This window comes from Sinocyclocheilus anshuiensis, unplaced genomic scaffold (assembly GCF_001515605.1).
Source record: "Sinocyclocheilus anshuiensis isolate Anshui unplaced genomic scaffold, SAMN03320099.WGS_v1.1 scaffold87, whole genome shotgun sequence".
NCBI classification, from domain to species: Eukaryota; Metazoa; Chordata; class Actinopteri; order Cypriniformes; family Cyprinidae; genus Sinocyclocheilus; species Sinocyclocheilus anshuiensis.
Genome location: NW_015549609.1, coordinates 756,678 through 779,100, shown reverse-complemented (window position 1 = coordinate 779,100; position 22,423 = coordinate 756,678). Strand labels below are relative to the sequence as shown.

General features: G+C 35.0%; 1 protein-coding gene across 4 annotated transcripts in view; it reads right to left on the bottom strand.

Annotated features, from left to right (window-relative positions):
* Positions 1-666: 666 nt before the first annotated feature.
* LOC107659128 (tetraspanin-5-like) overlaps positions 667-22,423 on the bottom strand; it is a 26,276-nt gene continuing 4,519 nt past the window's right edge. Inside the window, exons 2-11 of one of the 4 annotated variants that reach the window (XR_001630880.1) lie at positions 18,175-18,225; positions 16,809-16,955; positions 13,550-13,720; positions 10,643-10,768; positions 8,578-8,625; positions 6,683-6,799; positions 6,546-6,607; positions 4,160-4,246; positions 2,379-2,421; positions 667-1,442 (exon numbers count right to left, since the gene is read on the bottom strand). Coding sequence is in view for 3 of the 4 variants with exons in the window: in XM_016447958.1 (XP_016303444.1) it covers positions 4,174-4,246; positions 6,546-6,607; positions 6,683-6,799; positions 8,578-8,625; positions 10,643-10,768; positions 13,550-13,720; positions 16,809-16,955; positions 18,175-18,225 (795 nt within the window). In the remaining variant the exon portion in view is untranslated. The other 3 variants (XM_016447959.1, XM_016447960.1, XM_016447958.1) reach the window with 3 other exon arrangements.

Genomic DNA, 22,423 nt, shown 5'->3' with positions numbered 1-22,423 from the left:
TATTTAATATAATCTTAATATGGTAAATGTTTATATCTTTAATAACCTTGCAAAGCCTGACATATGAAATATTAGTCAGAAACCTTAAGACAAAATCTAAAAAAAAAAAAAGGGGGGGGGCTTTGCATATGTTTTTTGTTGAGTATCATATTTGATACATCAGGCTTTTATGGCTCATATAATATGATATAGTGAGAATGTGGAGCTCAAACTAGAGGAGGAAAAAAAAACGTATGCAAAAATATTAAACTTGGTGCAGATGCTGATATTTATATGGGCGGTATAGCAGACTACTTACATAAAATGCATATAAATATCAGTTGTCACTCTCCCAATAATATGTCTTAGTAAGATGATATTTAAAGTTTTATTAGTTTTATGATCAAAGCTCTGTAGTTTTTATTGTGGAAGCAAAACATATAATGCAATGCAATAAAATGATGACTAAGAGTTGAATAATAAAGCCTGATGGATCACATTTTAACATGATTTTTCTAAAATATGGATAACTTAAGCAAAGCTAAGTTTCCTTAAAGAGATTGCCACTGGAAAAAAAAATACTATGTAGTCAGTGGCTACCGTCAACTGTTTATTTAACACCATTCTTCAAAATATCTTCTTTTGTGTTCAACAGAAGAAAGAAATTCATAGAGGTTTACTCACGACAGGGTGAGTAAACGATGACAGGAATTTCATTTTTGGGTGAACTGTCCCTTTAAGAAGTAACCAGCTAATACATATGGCCTGTTGTTATTATCATGGTGTCTTTTGACCAATAATTTAGTCCGATGAAACCGGTAGATTCTATTTATCAGTTCTCAGAGTGGAAGAACATATGTGTTGCATTACTGCATTACTGACACCTGAAGTAGCTAATCACATTCATTTGTCACTTTGTAAGGATATTATCATGTTAGTTACTAATGCATTAAAGTTTAATTTAGAGTGTAGCTTAATAAAATCATTTTGTCAAAATAATCTCATTTGTTGTTATTAAAATGTTTATGTGATATTTAACATTAGTACATAGTATGTAGTGCATTGTGGGAATTTTTAGTGAGCAAACGTTCAGTGCCCTGGACAGTGTCCTGACTAGTGAGCCGATTGAGACACACCTGATTCATTTGACATGAAAACATTTCAGATATGCGTTTGCCTATTATTTATTTTTTTGTCAAAGTGACGGAAAGCGTTTTGAATGATGCTTTTTGTAATGCTTTTGCAGTCCAGCAAATGGTGGACATTTTTTGGTTAATGCAACCTCTGTGGACACAAACATTTTTTCACATTACACATGTGTTTTGACACATAAAACACTCTAGAAAAAGTAGCACTATTTATAGATGGTAAAAGGTTACTGTGCACACGCACACACACACACAATCCAGTGCACTTGGCATCTTGTGTTCATCATTTGCTACCTTCATCGTGCTGGCATAGGCCTGTTTACAAAGAGAAAGAAACACAGTATGGACAAATCAAATCTTTCTAGTTAGGTTGGTATTAAAGGAATAGTTCACCCAAAATTTAAAATGTACTCATCCTCAGACCATCCAAGATGTAGATGAGTTTGTTTCTTCATCGAAACACATTTGGAGAAATGTAGCATTACAGCACTTGCTCACCAGTGGATCCTCTGCAGTGAATGGGTGCCGTCAGAATGAGAGTCCAAACAGCTGATGAAAACATCACAATAATCCACACCACTCCAGTCCATCTAACGTCTTGTGAAGTGAAAAGCTGTGTGTTTGAAAGAAACAAATCCATAAAGGTGTTTTAACTGGCCAAAATAGAAGTCCATATTCCATAATAACGCTTCCTCCAGTGAAAAAGTCCATCTCCTGTTGTCCAAAATCCACCCACGTATATCTTAAGAGCTGTTTTGGCTTGTAAACGGTGCTTGATCTGTGCATATTTCTCTCCTGATTCAGACAAGATGACTTTTTCACTGGACAAAGCTGTATTATGGACAAAGGACTTATATTTTAGCTGGAAGCAACAGTTTGAAGATAAAAATGCATTTATGGATTTGTTTCTTACAAATACGCAGCTTTTCACTTCACAAGACATTATTTGACGGACTGGAGTGGTGTGGATTATTGTGATGTTTTTATCAGCTGTTTGGACTCTCATTCTGACGGCACCCATTCACTGCAGAGCATCCATTGGTGAGCAAGTGATGGAATGCTACATTTCTCCACCTTGGATGGTCTGAGGGTGAGTAAATGTTCAATTCTGGGTGAACTGTTCCTTTAAGAGTATTAAAGTCAGTGTGAAATCAATATTATATCAGAATATTTACTTTCGTAATATTCAAATTCATTTCATGCTGACTTAAAGGATTGTGTGTTCTGGAAGTGTATACATGTATACATTACCTGTGAGTGTCTGAACGACTAGCTGCCACTTCATGTGAACAAACTGCATAAGACAAAGATATAAAAAGAAGACATGGGTCATAAACAGAAGTCTAGAGCCAATTGTGCAAGGCCTCATTAAGAGTTGGCATTACTCCACTGACTTTTCCAATAAAACCACAGTAGAGCTTTTATTTTTTTGTGCCAACTTGATAAATGGGGCCTTGCATTAGAGAAATCAGAACTGCAATCTACAGTCTGACTGACTGATTTTCAGCTAGAGAGAACATGCATGATGTGGGATGGATGGTAGGGTTGCAGCAAGGCCAGCTGGCAGATAAGGGTTATAATGAGGGATGAGGCTTGATGCCGAGCACAGTCCGGGACTAGAAGTGGGAGAGAGAATCTGAGGAGCAAACGCGCGGGGTTAAGATGACAATGATCATGGAGTGCGACACATTCACATTTGTTGCTCTCTTCCTGCTGTAGATCTCTGTGAGACTGGAATTGTGAGGATGTGTTTTATAATGAGACTGTATGAAAGGGTCTTACAATAAGGCCATGCAATACTTATTAAATTATTCACTTTAAAAATATATGAGAATATACTTTGTAGAATATATAATGTAGTATATTTTATATTTCACAGAACATATTTGTTGGAGGACAGAATTGAAGATAAGTAAACCATATTAATTAAATATTATTATAATTTTTTACTTATTTATTTGTTTGTTTGTGTTTGTTTGTAATATACAGTAGGCTCCAAACAGGGTGATAACACTTAACTAAAACAATATATATTTTTTAGTTGAAATAAAATAAATGTTAACTGAAATAAAATTAAAATACAAAAAAGTTTTTTCATTTAGTTGCCAAGACAACATTTCTCATTTTTATTTAGTTTAAGTTGTACTAAAATAAAAACTGAAATAAAAATTAATAATACAAATGGCAAAAACACAACTAAATTACTAAAACTTTAGCTAAAATGAAAATGAAAACGGTAAATATAAAAAATATATATATAATTAAAAATACTAATAAAAACTATAATAGTATCTGAATGATATACTCAAACAACACTGGCTCCAAGAAGGGAAGTAGTTATTGAATTTGCACATAATTTAATACAAAATATTTCATTACAAATATTATATTATCAGTATAACAATTTAAGCAAAAAGCAGAATTTAAAAAGTTACAAAAACTTTAGTATTTGATGTCATATATATATATGATTAGTATACTAAAAATAATGCAGAATCTTAAATATTTATATTTATGAACTTACTGTTTCTTTGTTTTTCTTTATTTGACATAATAAACTTTAACCATATTTCAAATTAATTATTCAGTAATTGAAAGTAATTATTAATTTACATAAAAAGATGTTGCAGCTAAGTTCAGCTAATTGCATTTAAACTATAATACATTTTCATTTAATTGCAATTAACATGCAATGAAGTGTCTGAAAACATCACATTCAAGGGTTAGTTCATCCAAAAATGAAAATTCTGTCATTAATTACTCACCCTTGTGCTGTTCGAAACCCGTAAGACTTTTTTTAAATAAATAAATAAATCAGAGAATCTCATCCAGGTGTGATGTAAAGATGGTTAACCATGTGAAAGTGTAACTGGTTTGATCTCAGTGATGAATGATTATGGTCATGGCAGGAGGACGAACACTGAGAGAACACTGACTAGCCCTCAGTGGAGGAAGAGCAGAGCGCTGATGATCTAGATTCTAGGAGAACACAGGGAGCACACACAACACAAGCAGGCATGTTTCACACCCACCAGGCCAACCTCCCTCAGTAGTACACCGAGGCTTTCTTGCTGTAGTGGGACGGGGGGCGGCGGGCGACGTAAGAGAGGGGCGGCACCCTGATGAAGGCATGGGGGAGGAGAAGTGAAGTTGTGAGGTGAGTTGGCGTGGATGTGACAGAGAGCACGGAGGAAAGTGAGTGGAGTGTGTGTGAGTGGAGTGTGTGTGAGTTCAAATAGGAGTAAAATCACATTCATATTAGCCCAGAGATAATAACTCTAAAGCACTAATACATGATGATTACACAGCCATGCATCCTGAAAAAAAAATTCTGCTGATTTGCAAAAAAAAAGCCTAATATTAGTAATTTGATAATGCAGAGTTCAAAAATATCAATAAAATTTCCATCACCAACATTTTTTTTTTCACAAAACCACATATATTTTAAGTTATATGTGTATCACCTAAAGGAATAGTGAATGGGTGCCGTCAGAATGAGAGTCCAAACAACTGATCAAAACGTCACAATAATCCACAAGTAATCCACACCACTCCAGTCCATCAATTAAATTAGGCTCTCTGACCCTCCCATAGACAGCAAGGTAACTACCACGTTCAAGGTCCAGAAAAGTACCAAGATGATCCACAAAGTAGTCCGTGTGACGTCAGTGTGTAAAGTTACGAAGCTACGAGGATACTTTTTTGCGCAGAGAAAACAAAAATAACGACTTTATTCCACATTTTCGTTTCTACTGCGTCACTTGTGGATGCGCGTTCACGACAGTACCATGACGCGAGCGTGTGGCGGCGCTGACCCAGAGCCGGCGTGATGACGTCATTACGATGTTCCGAAGATGAACGGAGGTCTTACGGGTTTGGAACAACACGGGGGTGAGTAATTAATGACAGAATTTTCATTTTTGGGTGAACTAACCCTTTCAGTTTGCACTTTTGCATATTATTTTAAAGTATGTTATTTCTGTAATAATTACTCTTCTTATTCCTTCTTAAGGTGAATTAATCTTGAACCCTCAAAAAACAAAACGTCACAATAATCCACAAGTAATCCACACCACTCCAGTCCATCAATTAAATTAATCTTGTGGAGCGAAAAGCTGTGTGTTTGTAAGAAACAAATCCATCATTAAGACGTTTAAACTTAAAACCATCGCTTCTGGCCAAAATATGAGTCCATGATCCATAATAACGCTTCCTCCAGTGAAAAAGTCCATCCCCTGTTGTCCTCTCACGTCAAAATCCACCCACATACTGTTTTAGAAATGTTTTCGACTGTTTTCAATTGTACACTGTGCTTGATCTGTGCATATTTCTCTCCTGATTCAGACAAGATTAATTTTTCACTGGAGAAAGCAATATTATGGATATAAGACTTGTATGAAGCAAATAACTTCTTAATGATGGATTTGTTTCTTATAAACACACAGCTTTTCACTTCACAAGACATTAATTGATGGACTGGAGTGGTGTGGATCACTTGTGGATTATTGTGATGTTTTTATCAGCTGTTTGGACTCTCATTCTGATGGCACCCATTCACTGCAGAGCATCCACTGGTGAGCAAGTAATGTAATGCTACATTTCTCCAAATCTGTTCTGATGAGGAAACAAACTCATCTACATCTTGGATGGCCTGATAGTGAGGACATTTTCAGCAAATTTGCATTTTTTGGGTGAACTATTCCTTTAATGCATTTATCAAGATAACAAAAGACAAATGTCAAAAGTTTCAGTTTTAAAATACCATTTTCAAATACTCTTAACTCTTTGCTGACTTCACTGACATTTAATGTTAAATTCTCATTTAATTTCAAATACTCAATCATTCATCAGAATTATATATATATATATATTGTTTTTGTGGCGTTTCTTCTGCTAATGAACAAATGGACGTCGAAAGCACAAAATGCACATATTTTGTAAGAAAGTTTCATGCTAGAGCAAAACACACTTTTTTTTTTTTAAATCAGCACCCCAAATTAGTAAGAAACAAGTATTGGATTTCATTCAGCAAATATGATGCAGGTCAGTACTGTAATTCATCTTAATATTATATATTTTAACAGTATTTTTCTGTTCAAGTGATCTGTCAACACATTGACAGCTGAGAGAGTTTCGATCAAACATCATCTTTGTCTGATTCTTGTTTTGTACACATGGTGGCACTTCTCGAAGCAAAAACGGCAAACTCAGAAAGGTTGTTTATAAAACTCCAGAAACACACTGATTCATTAACAGTTTTAAAGCAGTGAGCCATTAATGTGCATTATGAATAAAGTAGAAGATGCACAGGCATCAAAGCACTAGGGTGAAAGAGAAAAGCTGCTTGCCGTGGCAGTTTGCAAAAGTAGAGCAGGAACAGAGACAACGTGTCGTGAGTTTGCAGGTGTGTGTTCTTACCAGCTGGCTCTCACAGCTTCAATATCGCTGATTAAATTTTGTGCAAGGCATATTCCAAATATCTGTGGAAAAAGAGAGAGAAACATGAAGTAGAAACAGAAGATGCAATCAGCGAATGCAGATGAAGGCGTTCTCACCTGCAGCAGAGCGACGCCGATGAAGATCCCAGCCACTACCGTCAGGTTGTCCTGTAGCCATTTCTCAAACTGCGGCACACAGCCTTTGACATGAATGTATGTCTTCTGCTCTGCGTCCTAATGATGAACACATGAGATCAGGATCAATGCTTTGTCCTCTTTCTACACATGCACAGTACGTCTAAAATTTGAACACACCTATATTTATTTCTCATGTCATCTTACAGACCTTCTATCTAAAGGATTATGCTTCTGTATTGTTTACATTTTATATATATCACTGTAAATTTTTTTTTTTTTTCGAAATTGTAAATAATCCCACTTCAGCAAATAATTGTAAAAATTATTGGAGTACATTTTAAAGGTAAATATAAATAAATACATGTATAAACATAAATAAATGTAAATACTTTATTTCACATTTAATTCATTGTGTTACTAGCCATTTCTTTGTAATTCATTATGAAATGCACTAACAATTTCTGAGTGAAAACTGTTTCTATAACATTTTTTCAGTGTGTGTGTGTATATATATAATAAAAATATTTTATTCAATTTTTTTTAGATAATTAGAAAATTTAGAATGACATTTTAGAATTTAGAAAAATTTTTAATGTATATTTTTAAATTGGACCTGACAATGAAGAAAAAACACATTGAGAATACCGTTTATAAAGCATCTCAGGATGAAGAAGCTTCTCTATGAATCCGTGTATCATTTGATCATTCGTTTTTTTATTTAATACTGAAAGTAGAAAAATGAGAAAACGGCTCCTTTTTCGTTTTTTCGTTTTTTTCCAAAAAACGAGAAACGAGAATTCAGCTTAAATTTTCGTTTTTCGTTCATGGGTGGAAAAATGAATAAACAGCTTGAATATTTGATTTCTACATCACATGTAGAAATCGAATATTCAAGCTGTTTATTCATTTTTCCACCCATGAACGAAAAACGTACATTTAAGCTGAATTCTCATTTTTTGGAAAAAAACAAAAAAACGAAAAAGGAGCCGTTTTCTAATTTGTCTACTTTCAATATTAAATCAAAAAACGAATGATCGAATGATACACGGATTTCTGTGTAATGCCAATACTCCTGTTTGTTTAATTTCATTATAATTTAGAAAATAGAAAATAATAGAAAATATTATTAATAATGAGTATATAATGAGAATAATGTGTCCAAACATTTGACTGGTCCTGTCTATAATAAATGTACAAATATCTCAGTGTTAATGTTAAACGAGATGCTTATATGATGCAAGATGCTCACTGAGGTTGAATGAGCTCTTAAGAATAAATAAGAAAAATTCATTTTCGGATGTGAATTTTGATGGAATATTGCAAGTTAATGTGAAAAAAAATTCTGTCGTACAACATGCCATACTTTGTCTTCTGCAACATTTCTACTGTCATAATATTTGTCTTGTGTGAGATCAATTTCAATTCAAAAAGTGTTTTTTTTATTTTTTATTATTATTTTTACTTTCTAGCATGACTTACTTTATACAAATATCTAGCAGCATAACCGTCCTGCTCTATTAATTTTCCATTCATTCTTATTAGTTCATTTTGAAATTAACTTATTAAATTAGAACTTATTTATTTATTAAAGTTCATAAATTATATAAAGAATTATTAAAAAACTATGCAAACTTTTATATGCGTGCATACTGTACTAGGTACAGTACTTTGAGTTTCTTTACCATCGTGTATGAAATGAATAGCAGCATCTTTCTTTTATAGGTGAGCCAAAGCGGCCTTTACTTTGAGAGTTGTGCGGTTGATATATTGGCTCTCAGAAGCAATCAGAGGTGAAGTGGGGAAACACTGCTTTCATTTAGCATCAAACTGATGGAGGGAGTGTGAAAAGTCATAAGACTGAGAGCAAGACTCACCGATTTTGCCCGAACATCATATCCACACTGTGTGTTGATAACATCCTCCTGCAAAACATTCAATGTCACTGATGTGTAATTAATGGAAGACAATGGTAACATTTCAACTTGAAGGAAGTATGTTGACAGTCAGAAGAATTCCAGTGTGGGGAAGACTGGAAATAGCAAACTGAGGGAGTTAGTTCGTTATTTTTCCTCCAAGTCTTCCTCCTTACAAACTAGTAACAGCATGTGCCTGTCATACTTTGAATCTTCATGACTTATAAATACTTGTTGTTCCTCTTTGAGGAACAAGTCTGCAATTCAGTTCTGAAAATCTTGTTGCTCTTTTCTTTTGTCCATGTTGTTTTAATACATTCCATTCGAACATTCCAGAAATGAATAAACTCTTTATTTACTCCTTAAAGTATTTAAACGGTTATGAACTTAAATGACTCTATTTAGTTTTGCTTTTCTAATTCTAACTTAGTGAATGAAAATGCATTTTCCCTCACACTGAAATGATGAATTGCTGCATTCACAGAAGAGCTCATAATAGAATAATTTAAAGGGGTCATATGATGCGATTTCAATTTTTCCTTTCTCTTTAGAGTGTTACAAGCTCTTGGTGCATAAAGAAGATCTGTAAAGTTGCAAAGACTAAAGTCTCAAATCCAAAGAGATATTCTTTATTAAAGTTAAGAGTCAACCTTATCTACCTAAAACGCTTTTTTTAACCTTAAACCGCATAAACACATTTCATTACACCAAATACACAAAATACTGTTCTTTTTAGCAGCATCATATGACCCCTTTAATGTCTGATGTTTATTTGTTATGAGTTAATAGCTCATAATAGGCTATTATTTCAGTCCTCTTTGCTGTAGATGTTGTGCTTCCGGTGCTTGTTTATTGTCTGTGAAATGTTATTTTTACTCTGTTCACGGTAGACCAAATCCTGTTTAATAGTCCCCTTTTGTTTCACTCTTTGTCATGTATTGTTTGCACTTTCCCCCCTCATGCTTTTAGTCTCTCTTAATCCATGAAGACAGTGGCATACAAATTGTGCTTAGGAAAGAAAGGATTAAACATTTGCGGAGCAAGATGACGAGTACTGTATCTCTGTGGCGAAATTTTCAAACAAAGCCTCAGTTGCATCACATTCAAATAAAAATGTAATTAGTTAAAAGAATAAGTTCACCCAAAAATGAAAATTTACTCACTTTGCTCACCAGTGGATGCTCTGCAGTGAATGGGTGCCATCAGAATGAGAGTCCAAACAGCTGATGAAAACATCACAATAATCCACAAGTAATCCACACCACTCCAGTCCATCAATTAACATCTTGTGAAGAGAAAAGCTGCGTGTTTGTAAGAAACAAACACATCATTAAGATGTTTTTTATATTAAAACCGTTGCTTTCAGCTTAAATACTCTGGAGTCCTCTATCCATAATATTGCTTTCTCCAGTGAAAAAGTCACCTCTTCTGAATCAGGAGGGAAATATGCACAGATCAAGTTTACAAGCCAAAACAGTCTAAAGCACTTCTAAACACCTGTCCATCAATTAACACCTTGTGAAGTGAAAAACTGTTTGCAGGAAGAAAAAAAACCAAACATTTTTTTGATGTCCATCCATCCCCTGTTGTCCTCTCACTTCAAAGTCTACCCACATATTTGTTTACCACTGTGCATATTTCTCTCCTGATTCAGGCGAGACAACTTTTTCATTGGAAAAAGCTATATTTTAGATCAAGGTATTTTAGCTGGAAGCAACGGTTTGAAGTTAAAAACATCTTAATGGTGGATTTGTTTCTTGGTGTGGTGTAGATTATTGTGATGTTTTTAATCAGCTGTTTGGACTCTCGTTCTGACGGCACCCATTCACTGCAGAGCATCCACTAGTGAGCAAGTGATGTAATGCTACATTTCTCCAAATCTGATGAAGAAACAAACTCATCTTGGATTGCCTGAGGATAAGTACATTTTCAGCAAATGTACATTTTTGTGTGAACTATCCCTTGAAACATCACACAAGAGTTTCTATACACTTTCAGTCTGTTGCCATACAAATTCATCTCTTACCGCTGGGTCTTTGGTGCAACAGGAGAAGGGCACGCCACATTTTTCTCGGCTGGGGTTGCTGTCTGTGCAGTTGAAGTAGATGTTGAGGTTCCAGTCATCTGCTCCAAACGCCCCACAGCATTCCCACTGAAGAAACAAAAATAATGTGCATGCAATTACATTTCTTGAGTTTTGGAATGCACTTTCACCTAGAGACACATCTCTAATAGGAAGTACAGAGAAAGCATTGAGTGCATTAGACTATCTGTTTAATATACATCAACGTCACAGATGTGGCATAAGGCAGCCGCTCCTGAAAGAAAGCAAGCCACGATCCCCCATGTTCTCCCATTATACTAATATCTGATGTTGACATGCAGTGCTTTGCTGTGCCTTTTTTATCATGCAAGGTCAGAAAGGAAATAACATGACAGCATCTGCCTGACTCTGATATCTAATTAAATCTGTCCTGAGGAAAGGCATCTGCTGGAAAGAGATCTGCAGTACAGAGCATAAAGCTGGAAAACACACACAGCTGCAGTGCAGTGTGGGACTGTAGTAGGGTTTTGCTCAGGAAACAATGTCTTCTGTGTGCAAAGTGTGAACTTCTGCTCATATCATCAACAGTAAACTAAGAGTTGTCCCTGAACAAACTCCTAATTTGCTGCTTATTAAGTTTGTAAGGTAGTTACTAAGTTAGTAAGTTAAACTTAACTTTAGGAATGGGGTGGATTTAGGGATCTAAAATATGATTATGCAGAATAAGGCATTAATATGTGCTTTATAAGTACTAATAAACAGCTAATAAAATGCTAATAAGCAACTAGTTAATAGTGAGAATTGGTCCTTAAAATAAAGTGTTAACTTACATTTTAATGTGTTAATTTATATTGATTAGAAATATAGAATATGTTGAATAAATGAAAAAAAAAAAGAATAAAATATGAAAATGTAGAATATGAATTCTATGTTTGAATCCTAATGTAAGTGAGTGACATCATACCTTTTTTCCACAAGAAATGCGTTTGAACAGTAAAAAAATTGTATGTGAAAAACCACAAGAATATTGACTAAAATAATGAGCAATGATATGTTTGCACTTTTAACCTTGCAACATTCAAATCCAAAACATTTCAAATGTAAATATGAATGTTTTCAATTATAATATATGTTATTAAAAGGCATGCCAAATCTAATTGACATTACTTATTAATATTTTTTTAGACATAGTTATGATAAATAATTATAGGTACTTCGCAACACTGTAACCAGCTCTGTCAGAAATTAATTGGAACTTGGGGCAAAATGCCATCAAAATGAATGAAATTCAATATATGAGGGCAAAAACTGCCGCTTATGAGTTCTTGTTTTTTTATATTTACAACATATGAAAATTTAAAGCAATATCACACATTAAGAAGTTAATATTAAGTGAGTTTAGTAATAGTATTGACAATATTGTCTGTTTTTGCTCTATTTCACCAACAAAATTAATTCCAAGTTGCAATTCTGCAGTAGAACACAGCAGCCATTTCTGAAAGATGAATCTGTGTTTCTGAACGAATCAGTCTAATGAACGATTCAATGACTCACTCATAAAGACAGTCACTTGCTTCATTCCTGAATGAATCAGAATTAATTATTCAATGACTCACTCACATAAAGACTTGCTGCCACCTACTGGTTTTAATTTCATATTTAAAAGTATCTTTTTTTTTTTTTTTACATTTCAAATTTCTGTATTCAAAATATTATATATAAAACATTAATCGCATAGCATTATGCGAATATAATTGCAGTGCAAATGCATTTATGCCAACTCGGAGCTGCATTAAACCGTCTGTATAAATTCAATGCCACTTCAGATGCAGCTTCTGTGCCACCTCCCCAGTGCAAAGATGGATTTTGTTGATACTGATTTCAATTAATTGGTAACAGCATTTTAATAAAGCAATAAGCCCCCTGAAGCCATGGTTTACAGTGAATTTATAACAGCTAAGGGGCGTTGTTAGGTACGACGAGAAGCGGAGTTAGCTGTTATAAATTCACTGTAAACCACGGCTTCACGGGGCTTATTGCTTTTATAAAATGGTAATTCCATATACGCAGTATGGTTTCACAAAATAAGACAGAGCAAATATAGTGTAATGATATTAATAAAAACGTTATTCTTCCGCCAAACAATGTAGTTCCTCAGAATCAGTTGTGGTTGCAACAAAGTGGTTGCCGAGTAACACACAAACGTAAACAAAGGTGTGTGTTTGTAGAGTAATTTACAACAGCTTCGAACGTGGCTCAGCCAATCAGAATCAAGGACCGGAACTATCCGTTTTATAAATTCACTTAAATGTAATCAATACATTCAATTAGAATAATAAAGCACAATATGCATCTATAAAGTGTCTCTAGATATATTTGATGACCACTAATCTGACTATTGGGGGTCGTCTTGTAGTGTTCTCCCAATGTCTATGGTGGTTTTGGACTTAATACTTCGATTTCTAAAATGCAATAGTGACATTTTCAAATGAAATACTTTTCAGATAAAAAACAACAACTTTCCCAAATGGCACTATTTCCTGAGAATGGCCCAGTAACCTTCTAAATGTCAACACATTTTAGCCTCGAAATAAACTAAATTCAGAGCAGTTTGACATCTTACTATTCAAAGAAATGAAGAAACGTGAACCAACAGGGATCTCAGTAAGTGATCTGAGTGTGTGCTGACAGTGAATAAGGAGTCTTCAAGTCATGCTGTTGCTATGGGAACTGCTTCTGTAATGATATGTGGCGCAGATAAACTAATAGTTAGCTTTTTTTTCTCCTGTGCACACATTTTTATTTCTCTTTCATCTTGTTTACACCTTTCCTCATTTTCACTTTCTAATGTATTTTCTCTGCCTTTATACTGGAGACCTGGAGTCTTACATATTCCTGAGTGAAGTCGATGAGGTTCTGCAAGTCTATGTCATCTCTGTAGGCTCGTATGTTGTTGTTGATGAAAAAGTTGAGCTGATCTTTAATCCAGTCTTTAAAGACAAAGGCCAGGATACCGGCGGTCAGCTCCAGGAAGAAGATTATCCCCAGAAACACAGAGAACTGGGAGAGGAGAGAGACAAATACACTTTACTACAGTCATTAACACTCATTTGACCTCTCTACCTCATCCACTGTAGTATTTATTTTCTGTTGTGAATAATGCAATAAAATGCCAAAATAATAATAAAAAAAGTAATTGCTTTATTACAAAAATGTCAATTAGACTGTAATAGTGCAAATTTAGTAAATGCATTTTTTTATTATCGTTACTAAAATGCATTGAAACTAGTTTAATTTTCGCAATCTGAATTAAAAAAATTATATGCCAAAACTGGAAAAAGTTATAATTGCTTTTTTACATAAACGTCTCACTAGTTTTATTTTTACAGTCCGAGTCAAAATAAATAAATAAATATATGGATACATACATTCATATGCACAAAATACCAAACATATATACAAAATGCCAAAGTTGAAAGAAAAAAATCACTAGTGTCCTCATATTGTAATGGTGCAAATTTGGTAAATATACTTTTATTACTGTTACTAAAATGCACTGACACCATAATACAATAATATAAACATACAGTTTTTAATTGCTTTATTACAAAAATGTCACTTAGTGACCTCAGATTGTAATAGTGTCAATTTTGTAAATTTATTTGTTAAATTATTGTAACTAAAATGCATTGACACTAGTTTAGTTTTAGCAATCTAAGTCCCAAAAAATGAAATAATAAATACATGCATACAAAATGGTAAAAAAAAAATCAAATTGCTTTAATATAAAAAAAAAATGTCACTAGTGACCTCAGATTAGTGTATGTTAGTGATTTTTACAATCATTTGCATTAAGAAGTTGCATTTAGAAGTGACAAAATAAATATCAAATATATATTCTACACTCTCAGAAAAAAAAGGTGTGGGGGGGACACAAAATGGGGGCAATGTTTTCGATTTGAATCCCATTTCTTGCATTTACATACATTTAGGGACTATGGTGATACAAAATCCAGGAAATAATTAAGTTGATTATAATGAAAAATTCTGCCAAAAAGAATAGTAGGAAAATGCTGACAGAAAATGCGCAGTTTAAAGTGGACTCATTTTCATGGTACACACACAGAATGTTCTACATCAGTGGTTCCCAAACTTTTCAGAGTGGAGTACCCCCTGAGGCATTTATCCTTCTGCCTACCCCCTCTCTTCCACTTAGACTGCACCTTTTCCATTAAAGGACAATATTTGCCCCCTAAATGGACTTTCCAGTGCATTTTTTATCTTTATAAATACAATATTAATAATGTTTTAAATAAAAAAAAAAAGTTAAATAGAGTAAATACTAAAAGCGCCAGTAAGTGGCGGTAAGTCACTGTCTGTTAATGCGTGAGTCATTCGTTCATTCAGTACCGTAAATGTATTTATGAATGAATCATTGAATCAATGACTTTCACGAAAGATTCGTTCACGTAACACCGCAAAACTCAGCACTTTGCTCACGTACCCCCTCTGTCGAGAAGGGTATAACTGCAGCCTGGAGATCTCCAAATGGGGGCGGGAACTCCAAAACGGGGTGGGAGCTCCAAAATAGGGCGTGGCTTCCTCCCAGTGACAGACAGGCACATGACACGCATGCGCACTTTTTCCCCCAATCAACTTCAGTGCAAACTCCGCCCCACAGCTGATTCTAAAGATTTTATTGGTTGTGTCAATTAAAGTGTTGATTTCCTACACTATGCTACAAAAAATGCTAACCCCTAAACCTACCCCACACCTGACCCTAACCTTAACCAGTGAAATTGACTGCACTGCGGGATTGGCGCTGAATAGCGTGGTAAAGAAAGATGCCGTTCAGGAGATAAACAGTTAATAAGATTATGCGATATGAGATCGTTCTGTAACTCCCCAACCGGACCTCACCGGACAATGGCACCTTTTTAGTTACACCCAGCATCACTACCCCCCTCCTACCCTGCGAATTTCGAGGCCCGGGACACCCCCGCTGCTTAGAACAAAGCGATACAGTAAAATATTTCCCCTGCGCTGTGCTGGCTCGCGGGAGAGCTCGTGGGTGATTCGCGTTTATATCATGAAGCAGAGGTTCAAACTCCAGTCCGAACACCACTGGCCACAAGCTTTGGGCTCTGCTCTCACAGAGAATATTTACTTATATAGCATATTTTATTTTAGATGAACTAGAAACTGTTTAATTTATAACGTTTTATTTTGAAATGTAAGTCAATAACAATTGGCTGGAGCCAGAGCCAATGGTGAAAGTCTTTGCGCGACGAGACCCCGCCCCATTTTGGAGGTTCTGCCCACTTTTGGAGATCTCCAGTCTGCAGTTATATCTACTTGCCTCTGTCGCCTCACGTACCCCAGTTTGGGAACCACTGTTCTACATTAAATATTTAGCTAACAACAGTCTGAAGTTACCTAGCAACAGTGTATGTTAACGTTAGCTCAATCAACATTAGGCTAACATCAACAGGTGTATGTAGGCAAAAAATATGATTATCCTGACCTGAGCTAATTTACTGAATCAACCAACTCACATCTCCTTTCTTTCTTTTCATCCATGATGACATTAAAGTCATCTGTTGCTGCTTCTGGCGTTTCATCGCTGACTGTGCCGCAATCGCGATACCTGCTCATTAGAACTTTCAGTGAGCTATTTTTAGAGTGTGCACGAGACTATGTTCCTGGACGCGGGCGTCTGTGTCCTGCTCGGTCCTGCTCCTTCGTGGCGATGACGGTGTGCGGTTAAAAAAATCATAACAGACGAATTTGAAAGTGGAGGGGACACAAACGGAATTTTGAAAAGTGGGGGGGACATGTCCCCCCTGTCCCCAGTGGAAATTACGCCCCTGCTAAAAGGTACAAAAGTGTACCTTTTGAAAAGGTACCGCCCTAGTGACAGCTTTTGTACCTTTTTTTCTGAGAGTGTAACTGTGTCTAAAATGCTTTGATATTTTTTACACTATCTGAGCAATTTGTGCATGCACTTTCTGGTAGATATTTATCCCGCATGTATTAATTATTGCGGAAACACCCATGCATGTAAGTGTTAAAAAAAAGCACCTATAACTAATCTGTTTTGTAGGAGGCTACACCTACACCTAATAAGAATTAAAACATGAAAACATACAAATTTGAGCAGTAAGGTGTTTTCCCTCAGGGCCCCGATACAGCCAGTGAAACCCAGGATGAACATCACCCCCCCAACCACCAGAAACAACCACACTGGATCAAATCCACCCAGATCCGTGATGGAGGAGATGTTAGACAGAACTCCCTGAGGAACACACAGAGCTCTAATTAGTTGAACTGCTTCCCAGAACCTTGAGAATTTGTTTCAAATGTGATTGTTTGCAATTACGGAGATACAAATATTTGCAAATATTTAATTATAAACCGAAACAGTGTGGTTTCAAAGTCACATATATGGCACAGAAATTGATCAAGCATACACAGACACACAATATTTGACCCTGGAGCACAAAACCAGTCTTAAGTCGCTGGGGTATATTTGTAGCAATAGCCAAAAATACATTGTATGGGTCAAAATTATAGATTTTTCTTTTATGCCAAAAATCATTAGGATATTAAGTAAAGATCATGTTCCATAAAGATATTTAGTAAATTTCCTACTGTAAATATATCAAAACTTCATTTTGATTAGTAATATGCATTGCTAAGAACTTCATCTGGACAACTTTAAAGGCGATTTTCTCAATATTTTGATTTTTTTGCACCCTCAGATTCCAGATTTTAAAATAGTTTTATCTCGGCCAAATATTGTCCTATCCTAACAAACCATACATAAATGGAAAGCTTATTTATTCAGCGTTCTAATTAAAAAAAAATTGACACTTATGACTGGTTTTGTGGTCCGGGGTCACATATATCAAAGTGTGTTTATACATACTTGTGTGTAAAAGATCAGACAAAGTACTGAGTGAAAATTAAAAAAAATATATTTGCAGTCTTATATGACACTGTCCAAAAATGCACTTTTGTGGTCCAATCTACATAGTGAGTTTGTGGATAAATAACTGCACAATGTGCGTGCGTGTGTGTCCACATTTGGAGAAAACAGCTGCACACGTGATATAATGCTGCTATTTTCTTCCCTATGTGACTAAAATCATTAAAAAAACATTTTGAAATAAACTTTATAAACATTACTTGAAATAAAACAAACGTTAACTGAAATAAAATATAAAAAACGTTTTATTTCAGCAAGTTGCCAAGGCAACATCTAATATTACATCATCACATTATCATTATATCATATTATACATTATCATATTATCACATTAATATGCCTACACTCTCAGAAAAAAAGTACAAAAGTTGTCACTGGGGTGGTGGTACCTTTTCAAAAGGTACACCTTTGTGCCTTATTTATACGGATGCATATAGTACCTAGAATTTACATATTCAAATAAATATTCAAGTATCAAATAAAGCTGAATTGTATGGATTATGCATTAGATCCTGTTTTTTCTCACCTTCTCACTCCATGCCCATAATCCGATTCCAAGGAAAGCCACCCCAAGCAACTATAAAACAAGACAGATATGGCATTAATCCATGAAGACGTGATATACATTTTGAAGATAGCAAAGAAGATTAAGAAGTTTTAAAAGGTCATAAAACACATTTTTTAGATACATTTACAGTATGTATGCATTGCACATTGTTGAAAACGTTGTCAGATATAATTATGTCTGATTATTCAATATTAAATTATTTATAATAATTCAATGTTAAAGGGAAAGTCCACTCAAAAATGACAATTCTGTCATCATTCACCCGCCCTCATGTTGCTCCAAATCTGGAACACAAAAGAAGAAGAATGCTGATAAACAAACAGTTTCGGTTCCCATTGACTTCCATTGTATGGATAAAAATATAATGGAAGTCAATGGGAACCAAAACTGTGTGCTTACCAAAATGATTCAAAATATCTTCATGTTCAACAGAAGAAAGCAAGCCATACAAATCTGGAATGACATGAGAGTGAGTAAATGATGATAGAACGTTCGTTTTTGGGTGAATTATCCCTTTTAAGTGGTTTTAAGTCTAGGACATTATATATAAAAATAAAGTTCAGACCAACCTAGTATGTAATATTACACTCTGATATGGAAATGTGAAAACAAATAGTTGTCCATGATTATGAAAAGACTGAAAATTTCATGCTGTTTGGGCATGTGACCAAAAGCACAAATCTTATTGGTTGACCAGTGTTTTTCGCAGCGCAATGGAAAATAAATTCAAACACCTCTGTCTCAGTGACGGATGTTCATTTAAATTGAAATGTTTTTGCTCCGAATTTTTGTCTTGGTGTGAACAGGCCTTAATTCTCAATGGATGTTGAAGGTGTTTTGGTTTCAGGTACATTTTGGGTTTTTCTTTAGTGTGTCAGTAAATAGGAATGCATTTTATCAGATCCCCTCAGCCTGGCCAAACATTAGGTCATCATGACTAATAACCATTGTGCCAACCTCCATATCTCACTCTTAAGGTCTTGTTTTTAACTTCAACAGCTTCTCATGTTACACTCTCTGACACAGTTTCTGCAATCTGCTCTTAAATGGTGGAATCTGAGCAGACATCTGGTTCTTCCCATGAGACGTACAGTATGTCCTCATTGTGTCCATAGGGCTGTGATTCTGCTAGCCTTTCAGAACTGGAGAACATTGCCTTTATTTGTACCTTATTTCTTCATATACTCTGTTATATGCACTGTGTTCACATTAACTGTAATGCTTACAAATATAAATAAAAGTACCTGGGGTGAGATTTGACATTTATTCCTCTAGATACAACAGTACTATTGGCAGATTTTGTATTGCTGAAATTAAAATGAAATTAAAGGAATAGGCAAAAAATGACATTAAAGGCCAGATTAAAGGAATAGTTCACTCAAAAATTAAAATTTGCTGAAAATGTCCTCACTATCAGGGCCATCCAAGATGTAGATGAGCTTGTTTCTTCATCAGATTTGGAGAAATGTAGCATTGCATCACTTGCTCAGCAATGGATCCTCTGCAGTGAATGGGTGCCGTCAGAATGAGAGTCCAAACAGCTGATAAAAACATCACAATAATCCACACCACCCCAGTTAATCAGTTAACATCTTATGAAAAGAAAAGATGCATGTTTGTAAGAAACAAATCCATCAAGACGTTTTTAACTTCTAACCAAAATACAAGTTTATAATCGATAATAACGCTTCCTCCAGTGAAAAAGTGCATCCTCTGTTGTCCTCTCACATCAAAATCCACACATATATTTGTTTAGAACATAGAACTGTTCTGGACTGTTTTCTCTTGTAAACGGTGTTTGATCGGTTCATATTTCTCTCCTGATTCAGACGAGACGACTGAAGAAAGTGATATTATGGATAGAGGACTTGTATTTTAGCTGGAAGTATTTTAGTATTTTAGCTGTCTTAATGATGGATTTGTTTCTTATAAACATGCAGCTTTTTACTTCACAAGATGTTAACTGATGGACTGGAGTGGTGTGGATTGCTTGTGGATTATTGTGATGTTTTTATCAGCTGTTTGGACTCTCATTCTGACGGCACCCATTCACTGCAGAGCATCCATTGGTGAGCAAGTGATGCAATGCTACATTTCTCCAAATCTGATGAAGAAACAAACTCTTCAACATCTTTGATGATCTGAGGGTGAGTACATTTTCAGCAGATTTTCATTTTTATGTGAACTATTCCTTTAAGATCAAAATAAAGAAAACGAGAAGTGGGTGGAAACACGTGGACCTGAACATCAGGTATGCCATTCTGCATACTCATTATTGCTTTCAAATATGACCCCTGTGTTTCAGTGGGGTCAAGACCTTGAGTCAGATCACCCTGTATATCACAAGCCATCAGAGACTTGGGAAACCTCCAGAATTTCATTCACTGTTCAAGAAAACATTCACAGCTACATTTCGACAAGTCGTTGCAGTCTAAACGGCCCTGTTTGTCCCTCATAACGCTCCATCTTTTCATCATCAGAGCGCTCACTGTGCACAAGACTATGCCTCACACAAGGGTTTTTGTGTACATGAATTATGCAGGGTGGGTGCAGGGTCTCTCTCATACAGTAGTTCTTTTACTAAAAAATGACCTCTAACTCGGACACTGTACAATCTGTCCTGTATTTAGACTTAACACACTGGAAAAAACAGATGTGGGATTTACTTTCACTTTCACTCAGAAATTGTTGGTACATTCCACAAATAATTACAAAGAATTGGCAAGCAGCATTTGAATTAGATGAAATTTAGTAGAAAGACTGAAATAGTATTTTCTTGCAAAACATACTCCAATAATCTTTGTTTTATTTACAACTTTAAAAAAAAAAAAATGTTTTAACAGTGTAATAATTAATATGAGTAGGCCTATATAGTCTCTCTCTCTCTCTCCAGCAGGGATATAGTGTGCATGAGAGATAAGTTTGTTAGGTTAGGTTTGAACCATTGCCTATGTGCATCAAAACAGGCTGGTTACTGTGTAAAGCCTCTTATCAGCACCATCAGTGGTTAGCCTATCTATGTTCTATATACATGTTATAGATCTTATTGCATATGTTTAAACACCCACATCTCAAAATCAACCAATGTACAAAACCCAAGTTCCCACACTACTTCGTGTTCGTATCCATTACACTTGGATGCATGTCACAATATGGAAGAAAAGATCTCTCGCTACTTCGGTTTCATCACAATTTTGTAAATTTAAGGAATTTTTAAATATAAAAAGTTTTTCATTTATTAATTTGTAAAGTGGTTGCTAATAGAGGGAGACCTTGAGAGGGAGGCGTGAAGGACAATTTAGTTTCTTGGGCTTGATTACAAAAACAGACAGAAGTTGTGTGGAGCACAAAGGCTCCATTCATTCCCATTCAACTTTGCACGGCACAATGGAGCGAACCGGAAAACATGCTGATTTTTCAGCATCACAGGGAGTTGTTTGTGATATTAAAGCTGCACACACACCCATTTCTCTATGTCTCTGTGGACTGATACATGGATAAATGCATATTCCTTCTTGGCTGTTTGCATGTGTTTATTAAGCTTTCTAAACTCAAGTAGTCTGAAAGGTAGGGCATCAGCATCAGATTCAATCAGGGCATGGAAAGACACTAAAGAGAATTAAATGGATTCACATATATTCCCCGAGCAAACATGCAATATTATGATCATTTTCATAACAGCCAGCTGCTCCATTAAAGCTTAAGCATAATGGCTACCCCGAACTCCATATTACAGTAGACAGAGAATTATATAAGATTACTGACTGTATGCAATGTATGGCTAATGGTTACATGCAGACAATAATATGTGCATTATTTTTAATATTTGCATTTATTTGATATAGAATTATTTATTTTTTTATGTAGTTTATTACTGAATTGAAGCTGAATCCAGTAATCCAGTCTTCAGAAATCATTGTAACATGCAGATTTGCTGCTCAATAAATATTTCTTACTATTATCAATGTTGAAAACGGTTTTTGCTGCTTAATATTTTTATGATACACTACCATTCAAAAGTTTGGGATAAGTAAGATTTCATAAACAAAAATGGCACTTTTATTTAGCAAGGACACATTATATAGATCAAAAGTGACAGTAAAGACATTTATAATGTTACAATTTCTATTTCAAATAAATGCTGTTCCTTTGAACTTTACATTCATCAAAGAATCCTGAAAAAAAGCATTTTTTTTTAACATCGACA